A 21,832-nucleotide genomic window follows, 5' to 3' on the forward strand; every position below is an offset into this window, starting at 1 on the left:
GCATTCCATTTATTGCACACTTTATTTCTATTATTATTACATCAGCTCCACCTCAGCTCATCAGGCATTAGATCCTGGGGTTTGGGGACCCCTGCTCTAGTTGTAACATGCACACTGGCTACTGGAGATTTAGGACCAAAGAGGTGAAGAGGGGTGGGACCTGGTATTCGAAGGAGGGTGTGAGTCGGTAGTTGAGCATCTCCTGGTGGAAGACGGGGGTGATGCTGCCCGACATGGGGGGCACGATCCACACCCAGTCAGCGGGGCAGCCCCCCCGGCAGCGGTATTCGTTTTCCATGTGCTTAATGAAGGACTCAGTGGCGGAGTGGTGGTCAACGATGGTCACCTTGTCACTCTGTGGGAGGAGACGACACCAGGAGTCAGGAGGAAAGACAAGCTGGGCTATTTCGGGGCTCCCTCACCCCCAGAGCAGTGTTTCCTAAAGGGTGGTCCTGGGGATGATTCTAGGCAGTGTAAAGCGATTCTCTGCATTGGTTTTTTTTCGATCCTGATCATATCCAGGAAAAAAACTCTGTGCTGTGCTTGGTCGCTTAGTTGTGTCTGACTCTTTTCGACCCCATGGACTGCAGCCCATCAGGCTCCTCTGTCCAATGGGGATTCTCCAGGCAAGAAGACTAGAGTGGGTTGCCATGCCCTCCTCCAGGGGATCTTCCCAACCCAGGGATTGACCCCAGGTCTCTCTCATTGCAGGTGGATTCTTTACTGTCTTAGCCACCAGGGAAGCCCAGAGAGACTCTATTTGATGCTAATTCATCTTTAACATTTCTCTTGCCAATATTCCTCTCTCCTTCCTCCCTCTTTTTTTTTTTTTTTAAATGAGAGAGGAAACTCAGGCAACTAGAATATGACAAATTGGTGCTGTTTCCCTTGTATTTGTTTATATATTTATTTAAGTTTACCATTCTCTTCTGTTTATGGCAAACGATACTGGTTCTCCATTTATGAAGGTGATACAGAATCCTTTTTTTAAAATTGGAGTATAATTACTTTACAATGTTGTGTCAGTTCCTGCTGTACAGTAAAGTGAATCAGCCGTATGTACACATCGAGCCCCTCCCTCTTGAACCTCACCCTTCCCCACTCCTCCCCTCTAGGTCCTCACAAAGCACCGAGCTGAGCTCCCCGTGCCTGACAGCAGGTTCCCACTAGCTGCCCGTTTTACACATAGTATATTATATGTCCTCTCACATCTCTGCTGTCTGTGGTTCACCAACCTTCATACCAGTCCACCAGACCACCAGAGCATCCGCCTTCATTTTCAGCAACTCCCCAAACTTCACTCCTCCGTGGTCAAGAGTGAAGGGAGGGGGCTTCTTGCCCCTTCAACCCCATCTCAGCTGGTTTCTGCCCTGGGATATACATTTCCCAGTTTGCCCAGTCTCCCTGTTCCTGACATGGGGACCTGTGGTTCATATTCAGGTCTTTATATGCTCATTCTGCTGCCTGTGGGTGCCTCCCACGTATGTCTATGAGGGTCCAGCTCTGCAGACTGTCACTCCTAGAAGACAGAGCTGGTCTCTACTACAGGAAGTGGCCTCTCTTCTACGGGTCTCCTGCTTTGCCCAGGAGAATCCCAGCTTATGCCCATGTGCTGTCACAATTATTAGTGGTGCCCCCACTTTGCTCTCTAAAGTGTCATGGTTTAGCACATAATCTTTTATTGGCTGTGCTGTATGGCATGCAGGATCTTAGTTCCCTGACCAGGGATCAAACTTGGGCCCCCTGCAGTGGAAGCTCAGAGTCCTAACCACTGGACCACCAGGGAATTCCCTAGCTGCTAATTTTTAAAACCATCATACTATATATATAATGGGCTTCCCTGGTGGCTCAGTGGCAAAGAATCCGCCTGCCAATGCAGGAGATGCAGGTTTGATCCCTGGGTCAGGAAGATCCCCTGGAGAAGAAAATGACAACCCATTCCAGTATTCTTGCCTGGAGAATCCCATGGGCAAAGGAGCCTGGTGGGCTACAGTCCATGAGGTTTCAAAGAGTCAGACATGACTTAGCAACTAAACAACAACTCAACTATATATATTTTAGCATTTACCATGGAGCCACATGCACTGGGGGGCCTATATGTCTCTGATCACGACGATGAATATTTGTCTCTGCTATGTGAAAGTCTGAGTGTCTAAGAGGTCAAGACACAGAGGATGTTTACCATTTCAATTCTAAAAAAAATCAAGCAACAAGTCATAAACCCTCTATCTTTTTGTCTCTCCCTCAAATGGTCCCCCTCCCCCAAGATCCATGATGGAGAGTCAAGCATACATGATGGGAAGGACACCTTGCTTATGAGCAGAGCCCTGCAAACAAGGTTCCTGGGAACTGGGCTCTTCATCTGCCCTACGACTCTGAACGTTTTTAGTTCCCCTTTGCGGCCTGGCAGCCGGGAGGCGGGCCCTGGCGCTACCTGGAAGCTGTATAGAACCGCAATATTGATCTCCACCAGGGCCTGGTCCTTCCACAGAGAGGATGTCTTCCTCATGTCCAAGTTCATCTTCTTGGCCACGTCCTGAAAGGGGAAGGAAACACAGACTCACAGGCCGGGCTCCCTCTGGGTTTCAGACTCAAGAGGGACTGGGCTAGCATCACCAATAAAATTCTTCATTAATTAATGAACTCATATGCAGACTAATTCACTCATTTTTTTTTTTTAATTGAGGACATACTGGTAGCAGGAAACTAGAGGGACTTGACTGGCCCTTTGGTTACTGAGCTTACCTTCTAGAGGGGGGGAGAGACAGAAAATAATACTGTGATGAGTGTTAATTCCTAGGAAGAAAATAAGGCAAGGAACTAGGAGAAAGAGGGATATAGGGGTAGGATGCATTGAACCAGGATAGTCACTGAAGGACCACTGCAACGGTGGCACACACATGAGATCCAAATGATGAGAAGAAGCAAGACATTTGAAAAATCTTGGGAGCAAATGTTCTAGGCAGAAAGAACAGCATGTGCAAAGACCCTGGGGTGGGATCAGGCTGATGTTGAGATACAGAAAGAAGGTCAATGTATTTGAACGGTAGGGAGTCAGGGGGACGCAGGACTCTGATGAAAAAGAGAGATGCAGGACTGGATTATGCAGGGTGTGCAAAGGGGTCAGGATTTTATTTCAAATATGATGAGGAGGGTCTTTGAAGGGCTTTAAGGAGCTATTCAGGTCTGGGAGTGATAGCAGTTGCTTTCTCTTTTTTTTAAAATTCTTTTTCTTTCTTATCATCACTACTTTCTATTGGGGAAAACTCTCCACCCATTCCATTTCATCTCTGGAGTGGCCGCTACTTGTAATCTAGATCATGAGTATTTTGAGTTTATGGAGACACCTGTCGACTCCATTTGACAGATGAGGAAACTGAGGTTCAGACTGCTGCACAGACTTGCTTGCAGTCCACAGAGCCAGTTGGCCTCAGAGCTGAAGCCCAGGGAGTTGAGTAACACCCAAGACCTGGGAATGGCTCCCTAGCCAGCTGACTCCTCTGGCAAAACTGCTTGGCAAAAACAACCCCTGACATTTAAGTTACGGCTCCAGCTCCAGTAGGAGCTGATGTCAGAAGCAGGGAAGACCCAATAGCAAATCCATTAATTAGAGCCTGGCTTCTCACTTCCTCTGTCAATTCTAGTCATTTGTGGGAACCTAGGTCTCATTATGGGGCTAGAATGTGACAATTTCTCAAGTTTGAGTAAATTGCTTCGCAGGCCCAGCTGTCAACATTTGTACATAATGGCAGTTAGTGTCGGAAGGCTGGGGCGGGAGCGAGTCTCACTTAAGTTACCCAGTGACTACTCTTTGCAATCGAAATGTGAACCTGAATCATGAAAGCAGACATTAATTTACTCTTTGGAGACTGGGGCATTAGGTTCTGTTTGGGGGTCTTTTAGCGGTGACACAAACGCAAAGAGTAGGAAATTGGCTGCTTTACATAAATACATATAAAACTTGAGTTATTTTATATAAGAGAGTGTGTACAGTCAGTCATGCTGCTATTGTTATTTCTACCACATTATTTAGGTTAAAACAATAGAAATTAGTTGCAGCGTCATCTAATGACTTCTTTTAAGTCATATGTATTAAGTCAAATACATAAGACTTAAAAAAATCCCCAAACATGACTTGAGCCACATCTCTGGAAATTGCCTAGAAATGTTTTTTCCTTTCTGTCAGGAGTTTGTATAGATCAAATGTCAGAGGTATTGGTTTGGTAACATTTATATATTGCAGTATAATCACTGCTGTAGGGTGAGTTAACACCTCTATCCAGTCACATAATTACCATTTCTTTTTTCTGTGGTGACATTAAGATATAGTTTCTCTGCAACTTTGAAATTCATAACACAGTATCATTATTGACTATAATAACTACACTGTGCATTAGATCTCCAGGACTTATCTGCAAGTTACAAGTCTGTACCCATCAACAAATATCTTTCCCAGTTCTCCTGTCACCTGCCCCTGCCAACCACCCTCCCCGCCACCCCCTCACAGCCCCTGGTAACCACGGACTCGCCTCTCTGTCTTATGGAGTTTGGCTTTTTTAGATTCCATATAGAAGTGAGATCACCCAGTAACTGTCTTTTTATGTCTGATTTATGTCATTAGCATAATGCCCTCAAGGTCCACCCAGGTGAATGTCCCTGGATTTTTAACACTATAAACCTAACGCTTGGCTCTGAATTCGAATTTTGCTCTGTGCTCCGTTTACTGTGTGACACGGGCTCAGCGCTTAACTTCTCTGTTCCTCAGTGTTTTCTTTTGAAATAAGGCCAACCACTGCAGACTGTTGTTAGAGACAGCATTTGCTGACAAAACCGCAGCGATGCTGACACATTCAGCAAAGCGGAGCTCCAGGGAGCAGTCCGCCCCAGCAATGTTCAGTAGATGAAGATGACTCAGCCTGGGGTGGGGGTAGCAGGGGAATGGGGGGTGGGGAGTCAGACCCTCCACTGAGAAATGCACATGGTGGGAAAAATCACTGCCAATGCTCCCTCCTTGTTTTTTTCAGAAAAGAGACCAAAAAATGCCCCAAGTTCATGCCCCTTCCCAAAGCTTCTAACCAGGTTTGACCTGGACAGGCAGGGCAGTAGAATGGTTATGAACTTGGGTCATAATACCAGCCTGGGTTCACACCCCAGCTCTGCCACTCCCTAGCTGTGACTCTGAACTTGTCATGTTAATCCACCAAAAGGCCTCAGTTTCCTCACCTGTGAAGGGGGGATTTTCACACCCGGAGGATGTGATGAAGATCAAATGAGTATACAATAATCTGCATAGCGCTTGGAGTGGCACTCAGCATATAGCACACATACTCTTAATGCCACGGAAGCCTTCAGAAAGGCCAGGGGCTTCCTTATAGCTGCAGGTTCTGTGTTAATTTCTTCTAGTTTCTGAGCCTCAGAGCTCAGCTGTGGGGAAGGACCACTGAGCCCACGCCCCCCACCACATGCATCCCCCATCAGGATGGCCTGGGAAAGGCCTCACCTCCAGGATGTTGTATCGGGAGCTGTCGCAATAGTCGCGGACGCCAATCTCTGTGCCCATGTACCAGCCGCTGAAGGGACAGGCGCTGAACTCCAGGCCGCCAATCTCCAGGAGCATGTTGGACACAGCGGGGAGGCCATACCACTTCAGTCCAAGGTCCTTGAACCACTCGAGCCTATGGAGAGCAACACAGCCCAGCTTGCTGTGGGACATGGGACGGGAGCCTCAGGGGAAGACACGTGGGCAGGATCTCCTTTGGAACCTGATTTCTGGGCTTGCGTCTGACCTGTGGAATCACACTGCCATCCACATCAGAGGCCAGAGAATATGCACTTTCACATATTTCCCAGGTGATGTGCATGGACATCCAGGCCTGGGAACCACTGCCATGGGCTGCTCTTTATCCCCTAAACTCACCTGGAAGGTGAATTCAGGAGAAAGTGAGCATCGCTGAGTTCCTTTTTCTTTTCTATTTTTAATTAACTTTTTGTTTTGTATTAGGGTAGAGCCAATTCACAATGTTGTGGTAATTTCAGGTGAACAGTGAAGAGACTCAGCCGTACATTTACATGGATCCACTCTCCCCCAAACTCCCCTCCCATCCAGGCTGCCACAGAACATTGAGCAGAGTTCCCTCTGCTACTCAGTAGGTCCTTGTTGGTTATCCATTTTAAATATAGAGCCGCTGAGTTCCTTCTGACCTCAGGGCCTTTGCGTGGCAGTTCCTTCCTCCTCTTTTCCTCCTGTGCCTGTCCAGCTCTTACCCACACTTTTGTTCTCAGCTAAAATGCTGCTTACTCTGGGAAGCCTTCTCTGATGCACGATCTGGGATGGGTCAGACACCTTTATGCCTCTAGGTACCATAACATTTATTTTGCAACACTTGATTGGAATTAAGTGGTTTGTTTGGGTAACTGATCTCCTTTTTGAGATTGAAAGCACCACAGAGGTGGGGAGCAAGTCAGTGACAAAGGCCTGCACAATGCATGACCCAGAGTGGGAATAATAAACAGTTTTGAATGACAAGTGAATGAATGAATGGAGGCCAAGTCTCACCGTTGAAGATGGTTGAGCTCCCAGATATCGGGCAGTGTCAGGAGCCTTAGGACACTTGCTCCATCTCCAGGGCCTGGAGCAGGGTGGGCAAGTAAGGCCCTGGCCTTGGGTGCAAAATTGAGGGGCACCAACCCAGAAATCAAGATCAAATATTCTAAATTAATTCAGTGTCTTTTAAAAAAAATTAACACAAAACCTCCACGATGAACAAAACATCAAAACTTTACATAAAGACAGGATCCCACTCCGCACTTGTATACTTTACCTCACCTGCTTACCTTAATCTCAGCCCTGCACTTTTCCTTGTTTAAGAATTTTGATACATTATGTATCACGGATTTAAAAAGCTAATCTTGATTTTTTTAAATTACATTAAAATACTATTTATTTGATGACTGATTTTTTTGGTGCTTTCTCCATCAATTTCGCTTCTGAGGCCAGGTCTTATTGTGGAGTTCTTTTATTCTCAAAAACTGTAAATTCTATTTGCATTGCTGGCCTCAACCCTCACAGCCCATCCCAACTCCAAACTACTTTTGAACTTGAGCCGCATCAGGTCACATAGTTTTCAATGCTTCCCTCTATTTAAAATTTGCACCCATAACAATACAGGAAGTGCTTCTGCTCTTTCGCCCCTTGTGTGTGTGTGTATGTTGGTCGCTTTAGTCATGTCTGACCCTTTGTGACCCCATGGACTATAGACCACCAGGCTACTCTGTCCATGAGATTCTCCAGGCAAGAACACTGGAGTGGGTTGCCATTGCCTTCTCCAACTTCAGCCCTTCGGGTTGGAAAATGGATAGGTCTAGGTTGATGGCTTAAAAGGGGTGGGGTAAAGAGGGAAATTTTTGAAGAATTGAAGTATAGTTGATATATAATATTATATAAGTTAAGGTGTACAATATAGTGATTCACAATTTTTAAAGGTTACATTCCATCTATAGTTGTAAAATACTGGCTATGTTGGGGCTTCCCTGGTGGCTCAGAAAGTAAAGAATCTGCCTACAATGTGGGAGACCTGGGTTCGATCCCTGGCTTGGAAAGATCCACTGGAGGAGGGCATGGCAACCCACTCCAGTGTTCTTTCCTGGAGAATCCCATGGACAGAGGAGCCTGGCAGGTTACAGTCCATGGGATCTCAAAGAGTCGGACACGACTGAGTGACTAAGCACACAGCACTGGCTATATTCCCTATGTTGTACAATATATTCTTGTAGCTTATTTATTTTATCCATAATGGTTTTTACCTCTTTATCCCCTATACCTCTACTGCCCCTCACCTATTTCATCTCCCCACTGGGACTATTATTATTCTCTATATCTGTGTGTATATCTGTATTCTCTATCTCCTCCTTTTTTGTTATATTCACTAGCTTGTTGTATTTTTTAGGTTCTACACCTAAGTGATATCATATAGTATTTGTCTTTCTCTATGTGACTTATAAGGAGGGGGATTTTGATTCAGAAAATATGATGGTCCCTCAGATGGTGAAGGAGGAATTACTGATCTCGAGGGAACCCGCCTTGCCTTGGCCCCATGGTGAGGATAGGAACCAAAACCCCCTTTCAGCCTCTGTCTGGGCTGGAGAGACAGGAGGGGGCTCCGGGGTTGGGCAGAGAGGGGTACTGGGTAGAGAGGGGCACTGGGTAAACTCCCTCCCCCTCCCCACGCCAGGCCTCTTACTTGGGGTGCCTGATGGGGACTTCCAGCACCAACTCTGGAGGGATCTGGAAGAGCTCCGGGTCGTTGCCGTTAGCCTGGAGCAGGAGCGGCAGGACATCAAAGCGGCTTCGTGGGGGTTTCCAGCCCTGCTGTATGCAGATCTGCAAGCCAAGCCACCAGGTCAAACCACTGAGCCCCAGGCCCTCCAGAGGCAACAGCGGTGAGGGGAGGGGCAGAGGTCCCAGGGCCCGCCCCCCAGCGGCCCCTTCCTCTGGAGGCTCCAGGCCAGGCCACCTCCTTCATGAAGTTCTCCCTGACATCATCCCGTAACTAGTACAACTTCCCGTTCTTCCACGGGATGGAAGACAAACCCGTCCTCCGGCCCCTCACTTGGTGATGTTTTCCGGGCCTTCCCTGCCTTCTGGGAACTCCCAGAGCAAGGATTGAACTGACACTTGCATTGGAAGTATTTGCACTCAGTGCCCTGAGTGCAAAGACATGAAGAAAATCTACCAAATTGGATGAGGGCAGATCTCTCAGAATGACCACAGAAAAATGCACCTGTTAAAGCAGCTATCCATCGAAAATATAAAGCCAGCCATGCAAGTAATTTAAAATTTTCTAGCAGACACATTTTAAAACGTATTAAAAAGACACCCCAAAACCCTAAAGCAAAACCAGGCAAAGATAAATTTAAATAATATATTCATTTGAAATTGTTTTAATTTCAATAATATTTAATTAGTTATTAATTATAGCATGATATTGATTATATAAATAGTAGTAGTAATTTATTAACACTATACTAAAACATTAATATAAAATATGAATAATATAACCACATGTTAAAATAGTATTATCAATATTATATTATTAATATTTATATAAAATATTAATGATATATAAATATTATATGATATTGATAGCATATATAACTATAAACTATAATATTAGTATTCTAATAGGGGCAGTGGTGAAGAACCCACCTGCCAATGCAGGAGACAAAGACTCAGACACGACTGAATGACTGAGCAGGTGCAGAAGTGTGCAAGCGCACACGCGCGCGCGTGTGCGCGCGCACACACACACACACACACACACACACACACGTGGTGTGGTTCAGTCACTAAGTTGTATCTGACTCTTCTGTGACCTCATGGACCGTAGTCCACCATTCTCCTCCGTCCATGGGATTTCCCAGCTAAGAATACTGAAGTGCGTTGCCATTTCGTTTTCTGGGGGATCTTCCCAACCCAGGAATAGAACCCATGGTTCCTGCGTTGGCAGACAGATTCTTTACCTCTGAGCCACCAGGGAAACCTTATTAACAGTATATTTGGCACTAAAATTAGATATGAAAATATTAATTCAATAAAATACATATAATTAAAACACCATTAACTGATTAATGATAAATAATATATTTAAAGATATTTAACATAAAATTAACTATATGTGTTAATACAATAAATGCATTTATTAATAAATAGAAATAAATTAGTCCCATATTACCCACAACATTATTTTTCATATTTTTCAGGTAATCAAGATACAAATTACTAATGAGATCGTTCCACTCTTTTTTTGTTCTCCATCTTGCAGACTGTGTGCCTTACACTTAGGGCACATTTCCATCTGGACTCACAGCATTTCATGTGGTCACTGGCTAGGTGTGGCCAGTGGCTGCCATGCTGGGGCTTTCGAAAGTTACAGTTATGTGGTAGTGTTTGGGGTGATTCCCTCTGCTGGGCTGGTGGACAGAGGAAGCACAGAAGTGTAGGTTTGGGAGAGCATGTGGTATCAGTGAGGTTCCTGGAGACAGAAGGAGAGGAAGAGGCTGTGGCATGTCTGTCCTGGCCGCCACAAGGACAGGGTGAGCCAAGTATACAGTTAGAGCTCAGCCAGGTGGAGCAGAGAGTCTGGCCGAGGCTAAATGGCGCAGGTGTGGCTCCTGGTCGCCCTGCTCACAACCCCCTTCCCAGGATAATAGCATTTTAACAAGAAAAGCTCCCTGCAAATGAAGTTGGCAGCCAAGAGGATGGGGGGCAGCTCCCTCATGGGGAAGGTACTGGGGTGAGGCATGAGGGTGGTTTGAGGAAAGAACAAGGATGAAGCAGAATGGTGGCTGAGTGGGTGACAAGTAAAAGGGGGTACCAGGCCTGTATGCCTGAGGTGCTCCAGGAGTGGGGTCAGCCTATGATACCTCCTGTGGGCGCAGGTGTTGGAAGCTTCCAGGCCGTACCTGTGCTACCTGTGTACACCACCACCTGGAAGGAACCTGGATGGGGAGAAGGTGGTGTTCGTGTTCCCAGGGGCTTGTATGAACTGACTTGGGCTGCCAGCAAGAGTGGGGTGTTGGAGAGTCAAGTTCATCCGGAGAGGGGTTGGGAGGGTGGGCAGCAATGCTGTACAGAGACATGAATGAAAGGATGAAGGGGACGAGGCTGACATATACCTCACTCAGAAAAGAGGGCTGGGACTCTGCACTCCCAAGGCAGGAGGCTCGAGTTCAATCCCTGGTCAGGGAACTAGATCCTACATGCCGCAACTAACAGTTTGCATGCCACAGCTTAAGAGTCCACGTCGACTAAAAGACCCCACATGCAGCAACGAAGACCTGGTGCAGCCAAATAAAGAAGTATTTTTTAAAAAAGAAAAGATGATGCTAGATATGACTTCCACATATTAGTTCCCCTCCTCCCAGGGGAAGGCAGGAGATTTGGCTTGTACTTCTGGCTTTCCCTTTGCTAGTGCAGGAGCCTTGGATAATGCATTTGGCCAGTCTGAGTGGGACTCAGTCTACTCATCTGTGAAATGGGACAACAGTTCCCATCATGAGGTCTGGGTGACATAATGACATGAAAACGACCAGCTGTAACAGAACCAGCTGGACTGGAGGCAGGCAGACACAGCAGGAGGTCTGGAGGTGAGTAATCTGCACCTACTGCCTACTATCTCTCTGATGATGTTAAACAAGAAAAGTCTGTGGATAAAGAGAGTTTGGGGGATGACAGTCTGTGTGGGGGAGGGGTGGGGGCACGTACCTCCGTGAACTCCACGTTGGCTGGATCCCCCAGGATGGAGCCATCGGGTTGCTTGTAGCCAGCGTAGCGGATGAGTTGAGAGTTCCAAACACGGAAGTCGTGCTTGCCGTCGGTCCTCTGGGGAAATATGGTGATTGCAGATCTGTGGTGGAGAGAGGGGGACATTTGGCATCGGGGCTGGGCTTGCACTTTGGAGAAAGACTAAAAGAAGAGCTGCTCAGGTCCATGGTGCACAAGGCTCAGGGTGGATCCCCATCTGCTCTGAGGCCCCCAGGGCCCATGGAGCAGTTGTTGGAAGGGGTGGGACTTTGTTCTGTCCCTCCACTGACCACTAGGTGAGGAAGGGGGGAGGAAGGGATGCCCTGGGCCAGCTCACAGAAGGAAACAGAATGCTTCTCCAACTGGAGTCTTTTGAACAATCTTGACTTGGGCCATTTTTCCAGAAAGTTCTTTTGCAGCAGGTAATCCTCAGGGGGAGAAAAAATCATCAGACTCTGTTTCCTGTTAAGAACTTACCACTGATTCCCAGTTTCAGTCTTTCTTTTACCACCATCATTATTGCCCCAGTTGCTCACCCCCTCTACAGATTTATGATTAATAGGAGATCAACTTTCATTTGTACTGATATTTATTGACTTAAAAAAAGTGAAGACTGCCCCTGGCCTCACTCACCCAAACAGGCAACTGTGAGACCCTGTATTATTATTAAACTGTAGAAAGATGTTGTTGCCTGCAGAAGGCAGCTCACTGGAGCCCTGCCCTCTTTTTGTTAAAAGGGAGACCAGCAGTCTGGAGAAATGTTAATGATGCCTTATTCTTTTTGGCACCATCAGAAAGACTGAAAAATATGGAAAGGAGAGTAACTTTTTCACAAAGTGATTCAGTGTAGGGATTTCCCTGGTGGTCCAGTGGTTAAGATTCCATGCGCCCAAAGCAGGGGGCCTGGATTCAATCCCTGGTCAGAGAACTAGATTCCACATGCCACAACTAAGAGCCAGTGCGGCCAAAAAAAAAAAAAAAAGAGTGGTTCAGTGTTATCTCCTGTCAGGAGCTCTTGTTACTTGGATTCATCAGTTCCATCCATGGACCAAACCCAAGGCTATGGAAGCCACATCCTGGCTTATGTCAACATGGGGGTGACATCGTAGGTCCAACTCCATGCTCACAGATCTGCTCCCATTCATATCTTGCCCTGGAGCCCTACTCCTGCTGCCTGCCTTGGTTGGAGTCCGTTTCTGCTGTCATGTACCTGATTTCAAGGCCCAACTCAAATCTGCCTTCTTCACACAGCATCACCTGTCTTATCTGGTTCCTAGGGCCTCCTTTGTAAGCACATTTAGGTCTTGCTGTCTGCCCAAGATCTTATGTCATTTAATTCTGCAGGGAGTGGTGTGTCACACCTTGGGGTGAATCTGGAATCCAGGCTGCAGGTGAAGTCACAAAGAGCCAAAGACGCTCTTAAGAATCTCTTGGCAAGGGTGCCATATTGGAGACGAACACAGACTGAGTCAAATTGTCAGCATTTCCCTCCAGTGTTAAAACACATGGCTGTTTGGCTGAGCAGCAGATAACACATGTTTGTGTTTGTTTACATATATTTTAAAAGTATGTTTAGAAACTTCAGAATCACACGCAGTGGGATGGGATGCTTACTCTGTGCAAGAATGAGCCCAGAGGAAGGCACGGGACAGCTTTACACCTCCCATCTCCCAAGTCTCCTGAGCTTGTCACAAAACGGCAAGTCAAATGCCCGTCCTGTTTAAATTTCATCTCTCCCCTTCCCTTCCTCCCGCTTGCCTACCTTCCTCTCTTATTTTAGATTATTTCTATATATGGCATACATCCTCTTATGGCCTCTCATTGTGTCCAGATGTGTAGTTTAAAACTTGTTAAAAAAAAAAAAGAATCAGCTGAATATTTCATCAATAGAAGATCTCATTTAGACCTCCACCAAAAGAAAATTGAAAAAAGTAAAGTGCACTGCTTGGCCTCTGGTGACCCCTGTCCCAAATCACTCCATCACAGCATCATTTGAAAACTTTCAAAATAACTCACAAGCTCCTTGAGGCCAAGACCTTGGCTAGGCCATACTTTAACGCTTAGGATATGCAGTTGAGAGGGGTTCTTTGTTGTTCTCTGAGGGGCAAGGTCTTTTTGGGAAAATTTCTGAATACTAATTTCCCCAGCAGGCCTTAAATGACAGGCTCTTTTCCCACTGGTGGGCTCAGGTGGCAAACACAATTTCCTTCTCAAGGAAGAGACATGCCCAAGAAAAGCCATGCTTAATGCCAATAAGCCACTTCATGGATGAGCTCAGCATAGCCCAAGGGCTTGTGGGAATATCTTTGCAGTGGTCCTGTGCAGCCCCAAGGTGAGGCTGGTCCTCAGCTGCTGGGAACAGATGCAGGGGCAGGACTGAGGGAGTACGATTAACAAGTGTCACCGACTGTCTGCGGGGCCTCAGCTGTTCCTTCTCAGCTGCTCTTCTTCCAGCTGAGACTTGCCAGTGTGGAAGCCACCAGCTCACATCAGCGCCTGTCTGCTTTGGCCTGCACCCTGCAGCTTTGTTCTTGGTGGGAGGTAACAGAAGTCCCAGATGTGGCTCAGCTTGGTGAAACCAGAAATGGTGATCCCCACGGCAAAGGGAAAAGACATTGCGTTTGAAACCCAGGGGACCTCGGGGTGGCTCTAGGCAAAAGAGCAGGTGCTGGTGAAAGCGGGTCACCACCAGCAAGGGGGTTTTCCTCTTCCTGGGAATCTGAAACATCTCATCCTGCTTCCTCTAGAGGCTGATGTTAAACTGTGGGATGAATGTGACTGTGGTTGCTATACTTCTGCAAACCACAGGGGAGTCTGTGTCTCTCGGGAGAGAAGGCACGTGGAGGTCAGAATGAGGAGGCCAGGCCACCTCTCCCCATGTGGCACTGGCCCCGAGGAAAGAGGGGGAGCATTTCCATGGCAGGGGAGCCAACTCCAGACTCAAGGGTCAACACCGTGGGGACGTCAGTTTCCCTTTCCCCAAGCTGGTTGGCTCACCTGAGGTTCCCTTTGTTGGTGGCATACTTGATGTGGTTACAGATGTAGTTGAACATCCCGTGAGCAGTGGTACAGTCTCGGGCATCAAACACCTGTAAGGGGTACATTGTGGGAACGACTGCCTCCTCTTTCCCCATTCAGCCCTGCCCAGGGCAGCCCTCTCATTGGAGAAGCACCCAGAGCCCACCCCAGTTGCTGCCCCATTGGGGTAGTGAGCATTTCATTACTGAGCCTCCACCCTGTGTTTTATAGTATCTTTTTATAATCTAATAACCATGGGCTAATCAAACCAGGAAAAAATCCCCTAAAAGCAGGCATGGGGTGTAAGTGAACGTGGGAAAGGAATACTGAGCAGAGGAGTGACTTGTAATGGACTGCCTGTATCTCCTGTGAGGTTGCTAGGGATTAGGGACTTTGTCACTTTGCCAACAAAGGTCCGTATACTCAAAGCTATGGCTTTTCCAGTAGTCATGTATGGGTGTGAGAGTTGAACCATAAGAAGGCTGAGGGCTGAAGAATCAGTGCTTTGAAATTGTGGTGCTGGAGAAGACTCTTGAGAGTCCCTTGGATAGCAAGGAGATCAAACCAGTCAATCCTAAAAGAAATCAACCTTGAATATTCATTGGAAAGACTGATGCTGAAGCTGAAGCTTCAGAACTTTGGCTGCCTGATGAGAACAGATGACTCATTGGAAAAGACCCTGATGCTGGGAAAGATTGAGGGCAAGAGGAGAAGAGGACAACAGAGGATGAGATGGTTGGATGGCATCATTGACTCAACGGACGTGAGTTTGAGCAAACTCCGGGAGGTAATGAAAGACGGGGAAGCCTGACGTGCTGCAGTCCGTAGAGTCACAAAGAGTCATACAAGACTTAGTGACTGAACAACACAACAGGGACTTAAAAATAAAACAAACAAAAATCAGACAAACTCCCCCTGAGACTGATAACTAATCTATTTCCAACTTACAAATATTCCCCAAGGGAAAAAAATCATACCAGGAGATGCAGAATCTAATGCTTTCAGGGAGTAAGCAAATAACGTAAATAAGGAATGAGAGTAGGTATAAGACAAAAGGGACGAATGGGGTCTGTGGTAACCTGGAGAGTATAAGCCTTACCTAGAGACGTCAAATTCAGGTTTTAAAAAAGATTGCTTTGGCTGAATAAAACATGACTACAAGCCAGATTTGGTCAAGATCTGAGAATCTGGGACCCCATGATGACCACTTGATAGCTCCCATGGTCACCAAGGGCCCTCGGTAGAAGCTGACCCCTTTTAAAGCTCATTTCCCCCACACCAGCCCCCACCAAAGGGGTCTTCACAATATCTGAGCCTGACTGCCCACCTGCAGCTTGGACCACTGGATCCTGCCAACGCAGCGGGAGGCGTTCCGCCAGGCGTGCTTGGCCCCGTAGATGAGCTCTGTGTCCTTGAGCTGGTAGGTGCTGGTGGTTTCAATCTCTTTGTTCACCTCTTCCAGCCTCTCCATGTGGGCTTTGGAGCCGAACCTGAGGGAAGAGGGAAGGGACATGGGAGCATTACTTTCTCTCCTCAATTAGAGGTTGGTGGAAGGAGTGAGCTATTACAGGAGGCCAGAAGCCACGGAGAGTCTGAATTGATATCTGGACACGATAGTTTGTGCATAAAGCAAACGTTGGCAAATTCAAATGCCTCCACAGGTCCGAACATGGGACTGAACTGGCTGGGTGGGGACTGTGGCAAGCAGGCCAGCCCAAGACTAGTCCACAGAAGGCAGTCTCAACTCTGTTCCAGACCGCTGCTGTCTGACCGGGGGCCGGTACTGCCAGGTCTTCTTTCAAGAGAAACTGGGAATCTGATTTTTAAAGGGAACTCTTCCCATTTCTAAACAAAATTTTAAATTTGTTTTTAATTAAATTCACTTTGAGAAAGTTAAAAAAATTCTTATGAAAAGTTGCAGGCTGAAAAAAGGTATAGAAAATAATATAATGAACATTGGAATCCCAAGCCTGAGAAATCATTAATAAACAAGAAAATATTTTATAATTCCTTGGGGACTACTCCTTACCATAGCTCACTTTCTTTCCAGAAGTGGCTGCTATTTTGAATGTGGCATTTAGCATTCTTTTGCTCTTGTCTAGATTTTTGACACTTGTGCATTGGGTTGACCAAAAAGTTTGTTCAGGTTTTCTGATGTTATGGGAAAATGAATGAACTTTCTGGCCAGCCCAATATATATCCCCCTAAATCATGTATAGTATTATTTTTTATGAATGGTGCTGTCCTAAATCTATCTTCTATAATAGATACACTGTATCTATTGAGTAGGATATATCTATCTTTTCTTCCCTTTGTTCAAAGTTATTTGTGAGCTTCATTTCCATGAACACACAGAGCTTTCACTTGCTCATTTTCATAGCTGTATAATATTCCATTACAGAAACTGCAACAGTTCACTTACACATTCTCCTAACAATGCAGTTGAGGTCATTTCCAGCTGGTTGCTTAATTTCATTTTTTCCTATAATAACTATGCTTCAGTGAACATTCTTATGCTGACCTTCTTGTGAACAAGTGTGAGAGTTTCTTGAGGGAATATACCCAGGTGTGAAATTGCTTGAAGAGTTTCAGAGTTAAGAGACACTCTTTAGGCTAAACAAAAACATTTCTAGGGGCCAGATCTGGCCCTTGTACATGATCAGGCTCAATTTTCCACCTTTGTGCACGGCGGGCAGAGGTGCTATGCTCAGTCTTGGTTCAACTGAGCAGAGTTGGACCTGAAGTCTTTGTACCCAGTACTGGGGCTCCCCAGTGTAGACATGAACTTGCCTTTTAATTGATGAGTAGTACTGATCAATGAACTCTTTGGCAAGAGGAAAGAGCTGTTCTTTTGTGCGGACGTCTTCAGGCTTTCGTATTTGCTGAGAAGGGAGCATGACAGATCCCATACAGATGTGCTCAGTGCATCCTGTTCCCTGGAAGGAAAAGAGGTTTGGGCTGTTACTTAGCTTCACCCAAGTGTGGCATGTGTAGGGCTGAGGACTTGGCTCTGACATTCGTGGTAGAGTTTCCCTGGCCTTTAATTCCCAAAGTGAATTTCTCACATACCAGCTTCCAGTCACTGTTGTACCTGGTGATTAGCCCAGGTGAGGAAAAGATAACCAGCATTTTAGTGTGTGTTAGTCACTGAGTTGTGTCCAACTCTTTGCGACCCCATGGACTGTAGTCCGTCAGGCTCCTCTGTCCATGGGATTCTCCACAGGCAAGAATACTGGAGTGGGTTGCCATTTCTTCTCCAGGGTATCTTCCTGACTCAGGTCTATCAAACCCAGGTCTCCTGCATTTCAGACAGACTCTTTCCCATCTGAGTCACATCTGAGTTAGGGGAAGCCCTAACCAGCTTTTTAAGGTTCTGTAATTATTTGCTCTACTCAATGAGGTGGGGTGAGGAGAGGGGCTTTATGACTGTCATTCTCTGGGAATCAGAACCATTGATGTTGAATCTCCCAATATTTAAAAAAAAAATTTTTTTTTTTGGCTGCACCATGCGGCATGTAAGATCTTATAGTTGCCAACCAGGGATCAAACCCATCTCCCTTACATTGGAAGCATAGAGTCATAACCACTGGGCCATCAGGGGAGACCCCTCCCAACTATTTTTTGACCCCATTTTGATCAAGAAGGACTAATAGAGTGATTACAATAGCTCTTTTGAACAGGTCTACGGGATGTTGATTGCAGAAAATAGCCCCAATTCTTTCCCTCCGTCTATTCATGCCCTTTACTATGTAACTTTACAGCAATTCTCATCAAGAGGAGAGGCCTGCTCCCTCTCCTTTTGGATCTGAGCTGGTCTGGGCCAACAGAAAATGGCAGAGGTGACATTGTGCCCATTCTGATTCTAGGCCTCAAGACATCTTACATGTTTCTGCTCATTCTCTCAGGACCCTGCATCCAGTGTATGGAGGAGACCAAGCTACCTTACTGGAGGCTGAGAGGCCCCATGGAACAGAGCTGACTTATCCCAGCCAAGGACCTCCTAGCTCAGCCTGCCCAGAGCTGACCCCTCAGGATAATCGCAGAAGCATGAGATCAGCAGAAGCATGAGAACCACCCTGCCAATCTGTAGGTCTTGGAAAATAATAGTAGTAGTTGCTTTAGGTCACTAATTTTGGGGTGGTTTGTTACACTGTGATAGCTAACTGATACAACATTCCTCCAAGTGTTAGTTGCTTAGTCATGCCCGACTCTTTGCGACCCCATGGACTACAGCCCACTAGGTTCCTCTGTCCATGGGATTTTCCAGGCAAGAATACTGGAGTGGGTTGCCATTTCCTTCTCCAGGAGATCTTCCCAACCCAGGGATAGAACCTGGGTCTCCTGCACTGGAGGCAGATTCTTTACTGACTGAGCTATGAGGGAAGCCCACTTTCTACAATATAAAGAAACTGATTGATTGATTGACTTTAAAATACATAAAAATTTAGAGGACAGTTTGATAACTAAGAAGAGTTTGTTCAAAACTCCATCAGTGGTTGGATTGTGAGATGTAAAAAGAATGTACTTAGGAACAGCAATCCCCTTTTGGATACAGGGGACAGAAATAACTAGTATTTGCACAGGTAAGTATCCACCAGTGGTTCTCAAACGGGGGTGGATTTCCCACCCAGGGGGCATCTAGTAATATCTGGAGACAGATTTGGTGGTCACAACCGGCATCTGGTGGGCACAGGTCAGGGGTGATGCTCAACATTCCACGATGCACAGGATGGTCTCCACAACGAGAATTATCCTGTCCCATGCGTGGATATTGCTGGGGTTGAGAAAAGCCTGGTCTCTCGCCGTGCTGGGATACTCACCAACGTGCTCTTGAGGTGGAGGGTGTCAGAGAGAACCACATCAGTCTCCCAGTTCTTGACCTTGAGGAAGCGAGGGCACTTGGAGGGGCTGCCATTCTTCGTGGGAGACTGTTTTCCCGAGGCAGGAGGCTGGAGGAGAGAATGAAGATGGCATATTAGGCACTGGAAGATTGTCTCCACTGGGGTGGGAAGAGGTGATGTTCTTCCTGGACTCTGCCCCTAGTCACCATCTGTCTGTGACTCTCTGGGGTGGACACGTGCAAGGTGACTGTCCCTCTACTTATACAGAAGGAGGTGCCATGGAAGAAGGTCTCAGGATCTGTCCTGGGGAGAGGGGTCAGGAGCTCAAAAGCTGGTCTCTCTGGCCTCTCGTACAGGGTCTGGCACAGAGCTGGGACTCAATGAATGCTTGTTGAATGAATAAGTGACTGAAAGAACTATGGTAACAGCCCTCAGGGCTGAGGAATCAAACCTGAGGTTGGGTCAAGTTACTTGGATTTCTGGGCCGTCCTGCCATAGTCCAAACTCACCATTTTAGGCAAATACTGGGAAAACAAGAAGTCTAAGTGAGAAAGGTTTGAAGCATAGCATTCTCAGTCATGTCTGACTCTTTGTGACCCCATGGCCTGTCCCGCCAGACTCCTCTGTCCATGGGATTCTCCAGGCAAGCATACTGGAGTAGGTAGCCATTCCCTTCTCCAGGGGATCTTTCTGACCCAGGGATTGAACTCTGATTGCCTGCATTGGCAGGTGAATTCTTTACCACTGCACCACCTGGAAAGCCCTGGAAGCATAGAATATCTTCCTCCAATTTCAGGTTTCTGTTTTTCAAAAAGGCCAAGCATGTCCCTGCCTCAGGGCCTTTGCACATACTATCCTCGCCATCTTGCACATCGTCAGTCCCCCATTTGTCTTCACCTCTGTAAGCAAACTGCCCAGTAGGTGAGAGGGGAGAGGCCTGGCTGACACATGTTGCCCATCCATTTTAAGCCTCACTGATAAGGATCACCTTCTGTTCTTAGGTGATTCTGAGTGGGTGTCTACCAGCCTGGAGAGAGGTGTGCTTGTGCATTAGACAGGCATCAGCAGTTCTAAGGGAGAGGCATCAGGTATACCCTGATGCAACAGCTGAGCAAGGGAGGGGACGGGATGAAACAGTGTTGAGTGACACTCATGTCAAAGAGTAGTGCAGTGGGCAGTGACCTAGAGCCAGGGTATTCACACATTCAAACTGTATTTCTTGAGCATCTACTATGTGCTAGGCACTGCTAGGTGCCGGGGACACCAAGGTGAACAAGGCAGTCAGGATCCTTGTTCTTCTGGAGCACTGTTTTTGGAGAAGTAGAGATAAATATTAAGTAAACTAATACATGGATGATATAATTTACGGAGGTAATAAGAATATAATATAGAGAGAAGTAATGGTGACAAAGTGGAGTGGGCAAAGGCCCTGAGCTAGGGATGAGCTTGTAAGTTTAAAGGACCAGCAAGGAGGCCAGTGTGGCTGGGGTGTTTGAGTGTGAATGAATACAAAGGAGATGAAGTCAGAAAGGGGGCAGGATCCACATCTCATCAGCATGGAGGTGCTCAGGCTGGTGAGAGAGCTATGAATTAGGACTGAATTGGGTTAAGTCTGGGACAGAAATCACAGAGAACCCTGAAGGACAACTACTGAAAACTAGCATCCACTGAACACTCGCTATGTGCCAAGCAACAACCTTATCATCCCCATTTTACAGATGAGGAAACTGAGGCACAGAGAAGTTAACTAAGTTGAACAAGATTGTAGAACTAATAAACTGGAGCCAGGAGTCAAATCCTGGCAGTCTGGCTTTCAAACCATGCCCTCCACTGTTTGACCACTCTGCCTCTTGGCCATCATGTACAATTCACTCACTCACTCATTCATTCATTCATTCACCCAGCACAGGTTTACTGAGTATCTCCTATGTTCCAGGCAAGTCAGTAAGGGCAAGGGCTATAGTAACAAACACAACAGACATGATCTGTGCCCTCATGGAATTTATGTAGCCCAATGGGGATGATGATTAAATGAACTATTATAGTTGAATGAAATGAGTATCATAACATGGGATGTTGGCAGTGTGCAGGGGACTGTGAAGCACACAGAAGGGGCATCTGACCAGGGTCATTTGACTTCTAAGTCAAGGCCTGTTAATCAGGTAAAGAAGAGGGAGCGGAGTCTTGCTGGTAGAGAAGTGAGAGGCATAGCCACCTTTCTGCAAGTGGAGCTGTATGCTAAAGCATCTGTGCCACCATGTTGGATTTTGGGGAACGGGAGGCAAGTGGCAGCATGCCACCATTGAAGACTCCCAGCACAGAGCAGGGAGCGAGAACAGAGAACAAAAGGAAGGTCCTGTGACTCATGATCCTCCAGGCCTGGTTGTCCCCAGTGGCTCCCATCTCAGCACCAGGTACCAACATCCACCCACCACCTGTGCACGCCACAGGAAGGAACTGTCCTGAACATCATCTTCTTTATCCCCCACACCCAGACCACCCCTGACTGCCATCCATTTAGCCTTCTCAATGGCTCCAGAATCCTCATTCTCTCCATCTACTGTGTAGCCCTCTATCCAAGCTCCCACCATCTTTCATCTGGGTGATTGCAACAGCCTCCTAAATGTTAGCCACTCCTCATCATTGTTGGTGTCATTATTCTACTCTAGTA

At 46.7% G+C, this 21,832-nt stretch overlaps 1 protein-coding gene across 6 annotated transcripts in view; it reads right to left on the bottom strand.

The window, feature by feature from the left end:
• Positions 1-21,832, bottom strand: part of NOS1 (nitric oxide synthase 1) — a 197,232-nt gene that overhangs the window by 47,823 nt on the left and 127,577 nt on the right. For all 6 annotated transcript variants that reach the window (XM_043440047.1, XM_043439998.1, XM_043440009.1 and 3 more), the window contains 9 exons: positions 19,141-19,269; positions 17,111-17,256; positions 15,648-15,810; positions 14,300-14,391; positions 11,264-11,405; positions 8,241-8,380; positions 5,501-5,675; positions 2,435-2,536; positions 161-355 (listed from right to left, as the gene is read on the bottom strand). In XM_043440047.1, coding sequence (XP_043295982.1) covers positions 161-355; positions 2,435-2,536; positions 5,501-5,675; positions 8,241-8,380; positions 11,264-11,405; positions 14,300-14,391; positions 15,648-15,810; positions 17,111-17,256; positions 19,141-19,269 — 1,284 coding nt within the window. The remainder of the gene's footprint in view (positions 1-160; positions 356-2,434; positions 2,537-5,500; positions 5,676-8,240; positions 8,381-11,263; positions 11,406-14,299; positions 14,392-15,647; positions 15,811-17,110; positions 17,257-19,140; positions 19,270-21,832) is intronic.

This window comes from Cervus canadensis, chromosome 1 (genome assembly GCF_019320065.1).
Source record: "Cervus canadensis isolate Bull #8, Minnesota chromosome 1, ASM1932006v1, whole genome shotgun sequence".
Taxonomy (NCBI): domain Eukaryota; kingdom Metazoa; phylum Chordata; class Mammalia; order Artiodactyla; family Cervidae; genus Cervus; species Cervus canadensis.